At 37.3% G+C, this 15,779-nt stretch overlaps 3 protein-coding genes across 4 annotated transcripts; all 3 read left to right on the forward strand.

Annotated features, from left to right (window-relative positions):
- The first annotated feature begins 2,767 nt into the window (after positions 1–2,767).
- LOC106916139 (uncharacterized) lies at positions 2,768–6,121 on the forward strand. 2 transcript variants are annotated; one of them, XM_088009883.1, is made up of 3 exons: positions 2,768–2,835; positions 2,988–3,090; positions 4,813–6,121. In XM_088009883.1, exons 2-3 carry the CDS (start codon positions 3,072–3,074, stop codon positions 5,955–5,957), a joined length of 1,164 nt encoding a protein of 387 aa, XP_087866009.1. In that variant the 5' UTR covers positions 2,768–2,835; positions 2,988–3,071; the 3' UTR covers positions 5,958–6,121. The 2 variants fall into 2 exon arrangements, with proteins under 2 accessions (XP_087866009.1, XP_014839709.2); XM_014984223.2 differs by having other exon boundaries at positions 2,811–2,897.
- Positions 6,122–6,931: 810 nt separating this feature from the next.
- On the forward strand, positions 6,932–11,289 carry LOC148156521 (uncharacterized). Its single transcript, XM_014984216.2, has 2 exons — positions 6,932–7,246; positions 8,884–11,289. Exons 1-2 carry the CDS (start codon positions 7,228–7,230, stop codon positions 10,278–10,280), a joined length of 1,416 nt encoding a protein of 471 aa, XP_014839702.2. The 5' UTR covers positions 6,932–7,227; the 3' UTR covers positions 10,281–11,289.
- A 201-nt stretch (positions 11,290–11,490) lies between these two features.
- On the forward strand, positions 11,491–15,707 carry LOC106916136 (uncharacterized). Its single transcript, XM_014984211.2, has 2 exons — positions 11,491–11,950; positions 13,809–15,707. Exons 1-2 carry the CDS (start codon positions 11,932–11,934, stop codon positions 15,284–15,286), a joined length of 1,497 nt encoding a protein of 498 aa, XP_014839697.2. The 5' UTR covers positions 11,491–11,931; the 3' UTR covers positions 15,287–15,707.
- Positions 15,708–15,779: the final 72 nt, after the last annotated feature.

Below are 15,779 nucleotides of genomic sequence, written 5' to 3' on the forward strand. Positions count from 1 at the left end.
ACTGGTTTCCAGTTATTCAAAGCCTCACTGTTCATGTTCACTCTTGTCTTGTAATGTGGACCACAATGTCACACAAGGATTATATTATACACATGATTAAATCTGATTTTACTTTGTTTGGTGCTTTCAATTGTCCCCTAATTGGAACAATTTCACATGCTGCAGGCTGTACTTCCTGTTTTAGTTCTTCGTTGGTTTTCTTCCAGCACATTCCTGTCATGTAAGTCTTGTTTTCGGTGCCGTTTTTATGCAATTGAGGTTGCTATATTTTTGTAGAAAAGGGACTATAAGTCGTGGCATAATCAATACAGTTAGAGTAAGATTCACCCTAATTGGGTGAATGTGAGCGACTGAATCTTTAACTCTGGAAGCACCAAATAAAGTAAAATCAGGTTTAGTCATTTGTATAATATAATCCTTGGGTGACATTGTGGTCCACATTACAAGACAAGAGTGAACATGTACATTCAATCACAGCTTCAAATCACTTCTTACTAAACCAGATACGTTTATCCAAGCAGAAAGTCACAGTAATTTCTGAAAGCTGAGTGTCTACATCAATATGAAATTAACAATGTAGCTAAATGTCCAGCATTGTGAGAAGCTGTGACAAATCATAGTAATGATGATGTAAATAAGGTGCAATCAAACCTACTAATGCTGAGTTCTAACAATTTAAATTTGCAAGAAATTTGTGTTTGTTTTTATTGTTCAGTGCATTAACTGGTAGATCTTGCCTTGGTTCAGGACAAAGTTCAGGCATCTCAGGTTAAAAAAGGTTTTGTCTTTTTTGTATTTCAAAATGCATCATAAAAACACAAAGTCATAGAACACACAGACAACATGACATTTTGTCATCATTACACATCAGATTATTGATTAGTGTTTCAAAAATGACTAAGCAGCTGGGTTTTTAGTCTAGATTTAAAGGAACTCAGTGTTTCAGCAGTTTTGCAGTTTTCTGGAAGTTTGTCCCAGATTTGTGGTGCATAGAAGCTGAATGCTGTTTCTCCATGTTTGGTTCATGTTTATGACATTTCATACGAGCGCTTTGTTCTGTAACTTGTCTGTTTCTGTTTCCTGCAGACATCCAGCAGCTGATGGGGATCAAAGAGGAGGACTGGAGTCCCAGACCAGACCAGGAGAACCGTTGAGATGCTCTGCTTATGATGAAACTTGTATTTCCATTGCTAATTTTAAAAAGGGCGCAAAATACATATGGAAGAGAAAACCTGCCAATGTTCTGTGTGTAATGCATGTTTTAAAACTAAAAGATCTTTAGTACAATGAGAAAAAATCCACTCTGTGGAATATGATTCCAGTTGCTCTGTCAGGCAGCTTTCCATAGGAAATCGAGTTTAGCGTTGGTTACAAGAGCCCACACTGGAGAGAAACATTACAGCTGCTCTGTCTGTAAGAAAACATTCAAGTGGGAAATTGTATTCAAGAACCACACAAGAAAACAAACAATAAATGACCTTCCAGTTTCACAGACTGCAAAGCTTCAGTCAGTCTGTGATATTGTATATTTATAATAAGTTGTATCTTCACTCTTCAGCCTTTTTGTCTAAAACATCTCTTTAAAGGAAATAATCCTCAAGAAGAAACGTAACTGTTGCTATTAGAAAAGATTAGTTTTCGTCTCAGAATAAACTGAATTGATTGCTATGAAATTCAACATAATAAGGTCCAGTTAAAATCAAGATAATCACAAGCAGAGCACCTTCTTTACGAGAGTCTTGTACAATAACAAGGTGTCTTCAGTTGAGATTTATTTTATTAATCCCAGAGGGAAAGTAAATGTAACTCGTATTGCACAATTTTCATGAAAGACTTGTACATACTGATGGCTCTGGGCAGGAAGCATCTCATTTATTACTTTTTTTCTGACACACCATTTTTACTTCCATATTAAAATTGCAGATGACTTTGACATGGGTCTTGCTGATACTATTGCATAATGTGAAAAAAAACCCCATCAACAGTAGTTTAAGCCTGTATTTATGTTTAAAATGACTTAAAAAAAAAAAGGTGCTTCAGCCACTGTGTGATCACTTTATAGAGACAGGAAACTGACGTCTATTTAGAGAAAGAAAACTTGTTAAATATGTGCAAAACTTGTTTTACATTGTCAAAGTATTATTTAAGGTTCAGTAGGAACATAGAAAGGAACAACTGTGCTGTTCGCAAGTTTATTTTTTACTCTGTAGTTTCATTTTTATGCTTGTGTTGCTGTATTTTGAGCATTACACTCAGTTTTATGTTTCTAACTACAATTTGTGTAAGCTTCTGCTTTATGTGTGAAAAGGGCTAAATAAATGAAATGTGCAAACTTCATGCTGGTGTCTTTGATGGCATTGGTCTCGTGCAGGAAGAAGTTCCTGGATTTGAATATCAGTCAGGTGTTTAGTTCTCCCTGTCTGGTTCTCCCTGGGCTGTCTGGTTTCCTCCCACAGACCAGAAGCATTCATATCAGGTTATTTTTCATGTCAGGTTATTTACTGTATATAGATTCTGTTATACAGATTTTTGCTTAAAGCTCATGAAAACAATATTTAAGATGAGGATATTTATATCACACTGAAAAACATTTCAAAACAGAAATGTAGTCTTGATAAAAAAAAGTATGTTTAGCATTTGCTTATAGGCTGTTATTTCCAAAAAGTAACTTTAATCTAAGAAATGAGTCCGATAGGAACGCATATTCTAACTTAAATCACTGTGGATTCAACTCCTGCGTAGCTATAAATTGCGGCTCAAATTGAGCTTTTATTTTGGAGGCTAATAAGATCCGATGAATAGCGGAAGTAGTTGTCTCCTAGCAGCAAACGATAGGTGGACAAAAACTTTTGTTTCCTTATTTAGTGTAAAATGTTTGTGTTCAGTCATCTTTCCTGGTATTTATATGCGTATCTTTAAAGCCACTGAGGTTTTACTTTAATTATGAAATTCTGTTTTACTTAAGTTTTTCCTTAATTTCCTCCCAGGTGTGTTAGCTTAGCCTGTTAGCTGGACGCCGACTGGAAAGCAGCGAGTTCAAAGCTTCAGCATTGGAGGAAAGAAACTAAGAGATGGAGGAACCGGTACACAGTGAGTAGATGGACTCTCGGTTTGATGGTCATTATATTCTGTTTCAACGTTTTTTAAAACGCAACCAACAACGATGCAGGGCAAGGCAAGTTGACTTGTCGAGCACATTTCAGCAACAAGACCAGCCAAAGTACTCTGCGTGATGAAAACATTAAAAAATGCACTGGCATACTAAAGGAAACGAAAGAAAAGTTTCAACACAGTCCAAAATTTATATTTGTATCATAATGACTTGATAAATAACAAACAATATTTATTAATGTAAGTCAGACCCACTGTGTTTAACCCTTAAAGCTGCAGCATGTAACTTTTTTAAAAAATGTTTTGTACATATTTGTTTAAACTGTCACCATGTTGTCCCAGTAAGATATGAGACAATCTGTGAAATGATTGATCTCTTCCACCTCCCAGTGCTACGATTGCCATCTGAAGAAATGCACCGCTCTTGGTCGAAAATAAGGAACCAGAGCCAGTAGGAGGGTCTTGGCGCTGTCAATCATCCTCATATATGCACTAGTAAATGTACTAATGGTAGAGAAACAACTTGCAGTTCCAGAGAAACCTCAAGTGTATCTACCTTCAACAGTGGCCATGCTAACTAGCCTTAACGTTCATGGTAGAATCAGTTGTTGTGAAGAAGTGTTAGCATAGCAGAGAGCAAGTGTGCATGAGGGTGATTGACAGCGCAAAGACCCTCCTCCTGGCTTTGGGGAAAGGCAGAGAAGCTAAATTTTTTCACTGATTATCTGTCTTATAGTAAACTTTACCAACATAATGAGAATTTTATCAAGTATGTAAAAAATATTTCTTGAAAAAGTTATGTACTGTAGCTTTAAATGAATTTTAATTTAGTGTGTTATATTCAAGCTATTTAAAGTATCAATGTGTTAGTTGAATATGTATATTTGTATTAAAGTCTCATTAAGACTCCAGAGCAGGTATGTATACAAACACTAATGCTATTTGTGACCTCAAACCACTTTTATTAGCAAGAAATACAATATCAGATGACAATCCAAACTGTAGGAAGTTACTGTAAAGTTTTACTCAAAACAAGAAACTGACATTAAAATTAAAGTAGCCCTCCATGTTCCTATAGTTTATCTCAAAGTCCTGTAAGCAGCAGGAGGCGTTCACTTAGTCTCCGAACGGATGATGAAAATAAAACCAGACCTGTCCAGAAGAAAGTCTGCTCCATTGTGAACAAAAGAGTAGGGAAGACACAAAACATCTAAAAATAGATGGAAAAAATTTGAAAAATTTGGGAATTAGCGATAGACTAATTACAAATGTGTGCGAAACTTTAATGTTTTGCTAATGTAAAAAAAACAACCACAATTTCACAATTGCTGTGTTTCCATTAAATAAGAAACGTAATTTAAAATCAGACGTGAATAATTTTTTTTTTTTTACGTGATATGATTAAAAAACATACTGTGTTGTAATCTTTCTTCTACTTCCTGTTATTGTCTTTGTGGTTTGTGTCAGTGGCGACATCTAGATGTTGATCATTGGACGTAAAGTGTTTCCATTGCAGTTTTGCAAAATAAACCAATTTTAATATGGCCAAAATAAAGAAAATCATTTAATTGAAAATTTAGCTTTTTCAAAATTGGAGTTTTTCCCATTAACCAAATTCAACCTGAGCAACTTCTATGTGATTAATAGAAGCACGGCTTGTGACACTGCCAGTTTTGCAAACACTGACTTTGTTTCCTGCAGACATCCAGCAACTGTTGGAGATTAAAAAGGAGGAAAAGTGGAGTCCGAGACCAGACCAGGAGGACCAGAAACCTCCACAGATTAAAGAGGAGCAGGCGGAGAATGAGATCACCAAGTTTATATTCAATCCTGTGAAAAGTGAAGATGATGAAAAGAAACCTCAGATTCCAGAGCTTCATCACAGCCAAACCAAGGAAAATGGAAAACTTGTTGGACCAAAACCAGATAAAAATTTAGAATCCGGTACTGAAGATACTTCTGATTCTTCGTCAGAGACCTCTGAGACAGACATCAGTGATGGAAGCTGGGAGAAGAGCAGTAAAGCTCAGTCAGGTTTGGGATCTGGAAACAACAACAACACAGATCCAGTTTGTGAGAAAGGCAAAAAGTTATACCGCTGCTCTCAGTGTAGGAAAATATTCGTCCACAGAGGCAATTTGTTAGAACACAGAAGAATCCACACCGGAGACAATCTTTACCACTGCTCAGTTTGCAACAAATCTTTTCCTTCAAAAACTAATTTAATAGATCACACAAAAGTTCACTCTCAGGACAGACCTTTTAAATGTTCTCTCTGTAATGCAGCTTTTAAAAGGAAGAACAATTTAAGACAACATTTGATAATCCACACTGGAGAGAAACCCCACAGCTGCTCCATCTGTAGCAAAACATTTGCTTTTGAGGGAAACTTAAAACAACACATGATAATTCACACAAAGAAAAGACCTCACATATGTTCCGTCTGTAGTGCAGACTTTAAAAGTAAAAATGCTTTACTAGGACACACAAAAATCCACAAAGAGGAGAAGCCGTTCAGCTGTTCAGTCTGCAGTCGAAGCTTCCGCCGCACATCATATCTAACTGCTCACATGAAAAGTCATTCTGAAGAAAAACCTCACACCTGCTCTGTCTGTGAGGCAGCTTTCAAGAGGAGACGTGGCTTAATGGAACATAAACGAATCCACGGTGGGGAGAAACCTTACATCTGCTCCATTTGTAAGAGGGCTTTCCTGAAGAAACACACTTTAGTAGAACACACAAGAATACATTCTGGAGAGAAACCTTTCAGCTGCTCAGTCTGTAAGAAGAAGTTCAAGTGGAGAAACACATTAAAGAAACACTCAAGACACCATAAGGATGAATAACTGTACCAGTTGTACAGACTGTGGTCAAATTTTCAGCCACTTTCACAATTATTTTAAAAGGGCAGTGATATGCATTTTCAGACACATTCTGACATTTTCTCTTTTCCATTTCTGCTCTATGTATGAAAACTTCTAAATAAAGCAGATTTGCTGCTGTATTTGAATCCTGGTGAGATGCTTATTTTGCATGTTCTTCCTGTCTGTGTGGGTTTTCTCTGAGTACTTGGGTTTCCTCTAACAAACAGTCCAAAAACATTCATGTTAAGTTAATTGATTTCTCTAAGTTGCCCTTAGTAAGTTTTTGTGTTTGCTGTGCTGTAATGATCTGCTAACCTGTCCAGGGTGAACTTCTCCTTTCTTCCAATTTCCACTGGAGTAACTGGAGGCCCTCCTACGTCAGGGGTTACAGAACATGGATGAGTGAATCCTGAGCAAAGTATTTGTCACCAGGATGAGAAAAGAAACATTTTGTCACAATGAAATAGGAATAATGTTATCTGGTAACAGCTGAAAATATGCACTTTTAATTAAAAAAAAAAAACAAAAAAAACTGCCTGCTGGTTAGGATCAAAATGCTGATTCTTCTAATTTACATTTATTGGTTTATTAGTTTCATCAATACACATTCAGTAAATTAGAATATTAAGTGTATTTGAGTAACTTAATTTAAAGATGAATTTAAGACAGATTTTTTTTTCAAGCTTTTATTTCTTACAGCTTACATCTTACCGTTAATGCAAAATTTAAAATATTTCACCAGACCAATCAAAATATTAGAACAGAAATGTGGGCTGAATAAAAAAGTGTTTTATTCTTGCTTAGAGGTTATTTTCAAAAAATATAAAATACCTACAAATAGCATAATCTGAATGCATATTTTAATTTACTGAATACAAATGTAACTACTGCTACTTTTTAGCTTTAAAGAGCGGTTAAGATCGAGCTTTTATTTTGAAGGTCAATCTGACCCGACGAATAGCGGAAGTAGTTGTCGCCTAGCAGCAAAAGCTAAGCGAATACAAAGTTTTGTTTCTTCCCTTTTGAAGCGAACATGTCTCCGTTCAGTCTGCTTTATGAGTGTATTTTTACTGAATTACCTCCCGTTAGTTTTAGCTTAGCTCGTTAGCTAGAAGCAGACAGGAAAACAGCGAGTCAGAGTCGGGTTAATGTAGAACAGACTGTTTCTGATGTATTGGGAGAGAAACGTTTTATTTTTATTTTATGAAAACATCAGAAGGTCTCAGCGTATGAGAGAAAACAACTACCAGAGATGGAGGAACCAGCACATGGTGAGTAGATAGACTCAGTTTTATTGTGATTATCTCCTGCTACTTCCGTTCTGTAACATTTTACTAGCAACCAGACAGGGGAGGGATATTAGTTTGTGAAGCACATTTCAGAAGTAAGACAATTAAAATTGCTTTAAATGATGAAAAAATAAGATCACATTACAGTGGCGCAAAAAAGGGAACTAAAGAGAAGTTGGAATACAGACTAAAACTAAGCATCAGTATTATAAAAAACAAAATAACAAAACTGTACTCAAACCTTAGGACCTCAGTGTTTTAACAGTTGTTCAATTTCCTGTAAGTTTTCTCCAGATCAGAGAAGCAAATCTTCTGTCGATAATTACCTTCTGTTTTGGAACACAATGTCTTATGGCAGTGAGGAAGTAACATTATGAGCAAGAGCATCAATTTGTGAAGGGATCAATTTGTTAAATTGCTGCCCTCTGCTTGTTTCTCTGAGGAAATTAAACATGGAATATACTCAAGGTTGTTGCCTTTTAAGGATCTATAGTGAAATGCACCAAATTTCTGTCAAATTTGGTGTATTCAGTTTAGATAAGCTCAATTGTCAGAAAATACTAAGTTTTGGGGAGGTACTGTTATTTTTTCACACAATGCCGCATCAGCACAAGGTATTAGTATGACTACATTAGTAGTTAGGGCTGTAGATACTTTTAATGAAGGTAATTGAGTCTAAGATTTTATGAATATTTAGGCTACCACTTTTAAGGTCAACGGCAATGTTAAAATCTCACAGAATATTGACCTTATCAGTATTTAACACTACGTACATTTTTTTTGAAAACAAACTGAGATGTGATCTAAAAATTGAGAGTAACGGCCTTGTGGATGATGCAAACAAACAAGTGGTTTTAATTCATTTTCAGTAATTCGAATTCAACCACAAACAACATTGATTCAATGACGTCTTTTCAACATCAGTTAATTGTCTAGAATTAGGTGATTGTTTGATGGTTGATCCACCATCAGCAGTCAACCTTAACTAAAAATCAACCTTTTTGACCATAATTCAACACTGAATTAACATCTTTTGCTTTCTGGGTCTATTCTTGTTGGCTATTCGCTGGCAAAGGAGCCTTGGCTACCTGCTTGTTTTGATGCTAAGCTAACTAAGCTAGCGATCCTGTACCAAAACAAGAAAAACTATGTGAAACACAAAGATTTTCCATAAAGTAATGTACGACAATATAAAATTTGTTTTATAAGGTGCTTATCCATTAGAATAATTTGGTATGGAGAAATTAGATCAAATCAAGAGTCTGAAACACCAACACATCCGGATACTCCATCAGGAAATTACACAAAACACCTAACCCAATCACAGCCTCAAATCACCAGATCAAACAACTTCATACAAGCAATCACAGTAAATCAAGTTTCAAGTAGATGATGTAGTTCAATGACTTGCAATGCAAGAAGCTGTGAAAAATCTAAATAATGCTGAAGATGTAAATAAAGTGTGATCAAACATGTTCATGCCACGTGCCATTAATTTAAAGTTTCAAGTTTAGGAATTTCAGGCTACAGAAAAAGTTGCTGACCTCTGCCCTGCATCACTGTGACATTTCATTCGAGAGCCGTTTTCTGTAAATGGTCTGTTTTTGTGTTTCCTGCAGACGTCCAGCAGCTGCTGGTGATCAAAAAGGAGGAGGAATGGAGTCCCATCCTGGATCAGGAGGACCGGAAACCTCCACAGATTAAAGAGGAACAGGAGGAGAATGAGATTATTGAGTTAATATTCAATCCAGTTCCTGTGAAAAGTGAAGATGATGAAGAGAAACCTCAGCTCCCAGAGCTTCATCACAGCCGAACCAAGGAAACCGAAGACCTTGTGGAACCAGATCAATGTTTAGAATCAGATGGTGAAGAAGAAACTTCTGATTCTTCATCAGAGTCCTCAGAAACGGATGTCAGTAATGGAAACTGGGAGGAGAGCAGTGAAGCTCAGTCAGGTTTGGGGTCTGGAACCAATAACACAGATTCAGTTTGTAAGAAAGGTAAAAAGTTACATCCCTGCTCTGAGTGTAATAAAACGTTCAGTTGTAGACAATATTTGATAGAACACAACAGAATCCACACTGGAGAAAAACCGTTTAGTTGCTCCATCTGCGACAAAAGCTTTAGTTTAAAAAAAACCCTGAAAAGACACACAATAACACACTCTAGTGAAAGGCCTTTCAGCTGCTCGGTCTGCGGCAGAAGTTTCAAGTATAAGTCACATCTATCTTCCCACATGATTGGTCATACTGGAGAAAAACCTTACAGCTGTTCTGTTTGTAAGGCAGCTTTCCAAAGAAGACAAAGTTTAGTGGAACATACCAGAATCCACACTGGGGAAAAACCTTATAGCTGCTCTGTTTGTAAGGAATCTTTCCCAACAAGACAGCGCTTAGTGAACCACACAATGGCACATACTGGAAAAAAACCTTTCAGCTGCTCCATCTGCGACAGAAGTTTTAGAAGGAAAATATCTTTGACTCACCACATGAAGATGCACAGTGAAGAAAAATCTTTCAGCTGCTCCATCTGTAGCAAAGCTTTTATCTCCCAGGGATGCTTACAAAAACACAAAATCATACATGCAGAGGAACGATCTTACATATGTTCTGTGTGTAATGCAGGTTTCAAAACAAAAAAAAATTTGGTGGAACACACAAGGATCCACTCTGGGGAAAGACCTTTCAGCTGCTCGGTCTGCGGCCGAAGCTTCAAGTGCAGGTCCTATTTATCCTCTCACATGGTCGGTCATGCTGGTGTAAGACCTTACAGTTGCACTGTCTGTAAGATAGCTTTCATGAGGAAACGCAATTTAAAAGAACACACAAGAACCCACACTGGAGAGAAACCTTACAGCTGCTCTGTCTGCATGGCGGTTTTCCTGAGGAAACACACTTTAGTGCAACATGAAAGAGTTCACACTGGGGAGAAACCTTACAGCTGCTCTGTTTGTAAGGAAACATTTAAGTGGAAAAACACATTCAACAATCATGTAAGACTGCACACAGATCAGTAACACAGACTGTGGTCAAAACTTCAGGCAGTCTTTGATATTGGGTTTGGAGAATGAAGTGTCCGTTCACATTTAAGCTCATCTGTCTCAACATCTCTTTCAAGGAAATAAACCTCACAGGACTGGAACTTAAGCTAAAGGGAAGCTGTGTAATGTAACTGTGGTTAACATCATATGTTGTTTATGGAATTAAATATTACAAGATATATTTAAATCAATTTAAACAAACCTGGTTTGTTTAAATTAAATCTTGACCCAATTAGACCCTGTTTAAGAAGGATTCTTTATAAAATCTGGAAAATTACAGGCAACCCTGAGAATCCTCTTCATGAGACTCTTATACAACAGATTGTTTTTGCCCCTCCAGCCATAAAGGACTGAACTGTAGGAAACAAAGACCTGCATGGTTTCTTTTTAGCATTCAGCCGACATCAGGAAGACTATGTGCAACTTCCTCCTCTACTTAGCTGGCGAAGGGAGGTCTGCTTCTTACCACAAGCCCTTGATATAATAAATATACAGTGTCTGTGCATCAACTGTATGGATTTTGGCCTTATTTATAATTCTGCTAACGGGATCTTTGAATTATAGAGGGAATATGAATCAATGTCACGCTGCATCAGCATCCGGTGCACTGCGCAGCAGATTTAATTGCCTCTACTTTTACTTGTATAATTTTGTTTTACTTTTTAGTAGTTTTACTTTTCACCATTATTTCATCTTTAGCATAGTCGTTTAATTGAGTGTGGCTAGTTTAGTAAGTTTTTAAATTAAAGTATTTACCTGTGACATTCTGTGTAAACTTCTGGTTCTGTAAGAAAAGGGCTGAATAAATGAAATGCTTACTTCATGATGGGGTCGTTGGTACCATGATTTGAATCCAGGCCAGGTGTTTAGTTCTCCCTGTCTGTGTGGGTTCTCTCTGGGTACTCTGGTTTTCTTACATAGTCCAAAAACATCCACGTTAGGCTGCATTATGTATGGGAACTGCCAAATAAATTAGATTTGCCTACTTTTTTGTGTCATCGTTAGTCACTTAGAAATTTGAATATTCCTTTGAAGTTTATTTAAGTAACCTCACAGAATGAAACAGATTGCGTAGATGACTTGGTTTTCTTTTTCTCTTTGTTTACTTACAGTACATAAAAATATATTAAGATGAATATATAAAATAAGAGCATTAAAAACAATACTTTTAATCTAAGAAATGAGCCTCATGGCGACGCATATTCAAATTTATTGAATATAATTCCATGCTGTTCCTTTGTAGCTTTATAGTGCCGCTCAAGTCGAGCTTTTATTTTGAAGGCCAATGTGACCCGACGAATAGCGGAAGTAGTTGTCTCGTAGCAGCTAAAGCTAAGCGAACAGTTTTGTTTCCTTTTGTCCTTCCAATGTGCCAGTTCAGTCGGGTTTTCAGTGGAGCCACTGGTTTTTTATTTTATTTTTATTATTGCTTATGACGTTGTTTTTTTTTTTAACATTATTCTTGTATTTCTTTTTCCCGATAGCTTAGCATGTTAGCTAGAAACAGATAGGAAACACTTTCATGGAGAACAGGCTGTTTCTGACGTTTAAGGAGAGAAAAGTTTCTGTTGTGATTTTGTGAAAACCTCAGACGGTCTCGACGTTGGGAAGAAGATAACTAGCAAAGATGGAGGAACCAGCACACGGTGAGTAGAGGGACTCTCAGTTTGATGGTGATTATCTTCTGCTACTTCTGTTCTTTAATATTTTACTAACAACGATACAGGCAGGGCATTTTATTTGTGGAGCATATTTCAGCTACAAGACAATTCAAAGAGATTTAAATGATAACCTAAAAAGGAGTGGCGTTATAAAGGAAAGCAAAGAAAATTTGTAATACAGCCTAAGATGAAGTATGAGCTTTAAATAAATCAGTCGAAAACAACTGAAAACAAATAAGTTTTTAGCCCAAGTTTAATGAAGCTTTGGGTTTCAGTAGTCTTGCATTTTTGTATGTTTGTTCCAAATTAGAGGAACATAAAATATTAATGCTGCTTCTCCATGTTTGGTTCTGGTTCTGGCTCTGCATCCCCAGAACCAGAAGACCTGAGAGGTCTGGAAAGTTGATGCAACAGTAGCAGCAGATCTCTACTGTATTTTAGTGCTAAACTATTCTTTGTTTTATACACTAGCAAACGTATTTTAAAGTCTATGCTCTGAGCTGCAGGGAGCCAGTGTAGGGACTTTAGAACTGGGTGTTGTGCTCCAACTTCCTGGTTTTAGTCAGAACACCAGCAGCAGCGTTCTGGATCAGCTGCAGCTGTCTGACATTAGATCTGTGAAGACGCTGTGGTAGTAATTAATGCAACTAAAGACAAAAGCATGGATGAGTTTCTCTAGACCTCTTTGTGATACAAGTCTTTAAATGTCAGAAATGTTCTTCAGGCTGGCTTTGTAATTGTCTTCATGCTTCTCTCAAAGTTCAGGTCCATCACTACACCCACATTTCAGACCTTAAAGTTGCAGGTCGACTCTTGGGCATTCCTCTTTAAATCCAAATATAATTACTTCTGTTTTGTTTCTGCTTAGGTGAGAAAAGTTATTCCATATCCACACTTTGATTTGTTCTATGAATCTGCCCAGCGCTTCAATGATTTATAAGTCATGATATAGAGCTGTGTATCATCTGCAATGTTAATAATTAGCACTGGCACTACTTGAGTGCACTATGGTTCATCATGGCATGAAGAGAGTGAAGCCATTTCAGAATGTGGGTTCACTGAGCTAGCTTTAGCTTCAGTAGCTACCTTAGCTTTGCTAGTGTTTAGCCATTGAGAAAACAAGACACGCTTGTTTTTAGGAATATTTTAGGTGGCTTAGTGGTAAGATGGTGAAGGAAAGAGCTCATCTTACGGGAATATTGATAATTGAACAACTCATTGGAATGAAGTTTGAATCGTTAATAGCATCAGCTGCAGCTTTGTCCAAGAACAGCTTCGCTTGGAACAGTTGTAAGCATCAACAATGCAAAAGCGCAATCAAATACACATAAAAAAAACACTTAAGTTGTTTATCTAATTTTCCTCTGCCCAGACACAGCATAATAGTTCAGTAAGGGAATTTCCAAGGAACGTGAGAAGCTTAGTGTGGCTAAAGAAGATTACCCTAATAGTGGCGCTGGCAGGAATACCAGCTGCAGCTACAATCTTCTTCTCAGCTCCAGGCTGCTCTCCTGCTGTGGAAACAAAGGCAGATATCTTGTAGTTAGCACCATACTGTTTTGTTGAAATGATTATCTCGTATCATCTGATGCTCACATGAATCGTCCCTGGTGCTTCATTCACATGCTCTAAGTTCAACCTTCTGTGTTTCCCTGAATTTTGTCACAAGGGCACATCAGGATAATTTAGTTTTATATTTTGTTCATCAAATTAGAATAGTCCATGTCTGCATATTTAAGCATCTTTAAATATATTTTCTGCAGCATCCTTAGGCCATATATTAATATAATATTTTATATGAGAGCTATTTCTTGTAGTTTGTCTGTTTTTGTGTTTCTTGCAGATGTGCATCAACTGATAGGGATTAAAGAGGAGGAAAAGTGGAAATCAGACCAGGAGGACCAGAAGCCTCCACAGTTTAAAGAGGAACAGGAGGAGAATGACATCACTGAGTTAATATTCGATCCTGTGAAAAGTGAAGATGAGGAAGAGAAACCTGAGCTCCCAGAACTTCATCACAGCCAAACCAAGGAAAACGGAGACCTTGTTGGACCAGAACCAGATCAACATTTAGAATCAGATGGTGAAGATGAAACTTCTGATTCTTGCTCAGAGTCCTCAGAGACGGACGTCAGTGATGGAAACTGGGAAGAAAGCAGTAAAGCTCAGTCAGGTTTGGGGTCTGGAACCAATAACACAGGTCCAGTTTGTGAGAAAGGTAAAAAGTTACATCGCTGCTCTGAGTGCAGTAAAACGTTCATCTGCAGACAGCATTTGTTAGAACACAACAGGATCCACACTGGAGAAAAACCATTTAGTTGCTCCATCTGTGACAAAAGCTTTATTTCAAAAGGAAAACTAAATAAACACGAAATTACACACAGTAGGGAAAGACCTTACCCCTGCTCAGTCTGCAGTCGAAGTTTCAAGTACAGGTCAAATCTATCTGCTCACATGAGCTGTCACTCTGAAGAAAAACCTTATTGCTGTTCTGTCTGTAAGGCGGCTTTCCACAGAAAATATAGTTTTGAGATGCACACAATGACCCACACTGGAGAAAAACCTTTCAGTTGCTCTGTCTGTAATGTGGCTTTTCTGAGGAAAAACAGTTTAGTGGAGCACACAAAAACCCATACTGGAGAAAAACCTTTCAGTTGCTCTGTATGTAATGTGGCTTTTGCAAGGAAAAGCAGTTTAGTGGAACATACAAGACTCCATACTGGAGAAAAACCTTTCAGCTGTTCTGTTTGTAAGGCGGCTTTCTACAGGAAACGCGGTTTAGTGAGCCACACAAGAAACCACACTGGAGAGAAACCTTACAGTTGCTCCATCTGTAGCAGAGCTTTTAATACTCAGGGAAACCTACAAAAACATCAAATCATGCACACAGAGAAAAGACCTTACATATGTTCTGTGTGTAATGCAGGATTCAAAACTAAAAGACATTTAGGAGAACACACAAAAACCCACTCAAATGAATCCCCTCACTGCTGCTCGCTCTGTGGCCAACGCTTCAAGTGTAAGTCCTATCTGTCTACTCACATGAGCCGTCATAAAGGAGAAAAACGACACAGTTGCTCTGTCTGTAAAGCAGAGTTTCTGTTCAAAAACAGTTTAGTGTTGCACACAAGAATCCACACTGGAGAGAAACCTTACAGCTGTTCTGTCTGTAAGGCAACATTCAAGTGGAGACACACATTCAGGAACCACATGAGAACCCACACTGGAGAGAAACCTTACAGCTGCTCTGTCTGTAAGGCAACGTTCAAGTGGAGACACACGTTCAGGAACCACACAAGAATATGTGTAAAGGCCAGCTGAGTAAAGTTTGTCGTGACCGAGTGTTCATTGTAACTGCTCTTAAGGTTATATGCTTTTATTTTGGTAATTTTGCCCATGTTCCTATTGAAAATGAGATTTTACCTTAAAGGAAATTAAAAGAAAGTTCTTGTTAAGGTAACCATGGTAACGGAACACAGTTCTACCTGAAAAGGTTAAACGCAAAACAGAAAAAGGACAAAAGGAAACTAAATTTTTTGTTTCAGTCGATAAGGAACAATGTCAGTAACTTTGAATAATTTGAGATGTTTAAAGAAAAATCTGTAATTACTGTGTTAATGGAAATAATTCTACTAATGAGTTATTCATAACAAGAGACGGAGAAATGATTGTGAACATTATTTGTTCTTTTCTAGCCTTTGTGTTGGTTGATGAATGGCTGCAATAAATAATTTAACCATCAGTTCTGGCCTCACGATTGACTGGATGCTATATTATGACTATTCTCTGAATTTAATCTCACGGCAGTTTATTC

Source organism: Poecilia mexicana, unplaced genomic scaffold, assembly GCF_051168715.1.
Source record: "Poecilia mexicana isolate PSO_F unplaced genomic scaffold, ASM5116871v1 scaffold_11, whole genome shotgun sequence".
Classification (NCBI taxonomy): domain Eukaryota; kingdom Metazoa; phylum Chordata; class Actinopteri; order Cyprinodontiformes; family Poeciliidae; genus Poecilia; species Poecilia mexicana.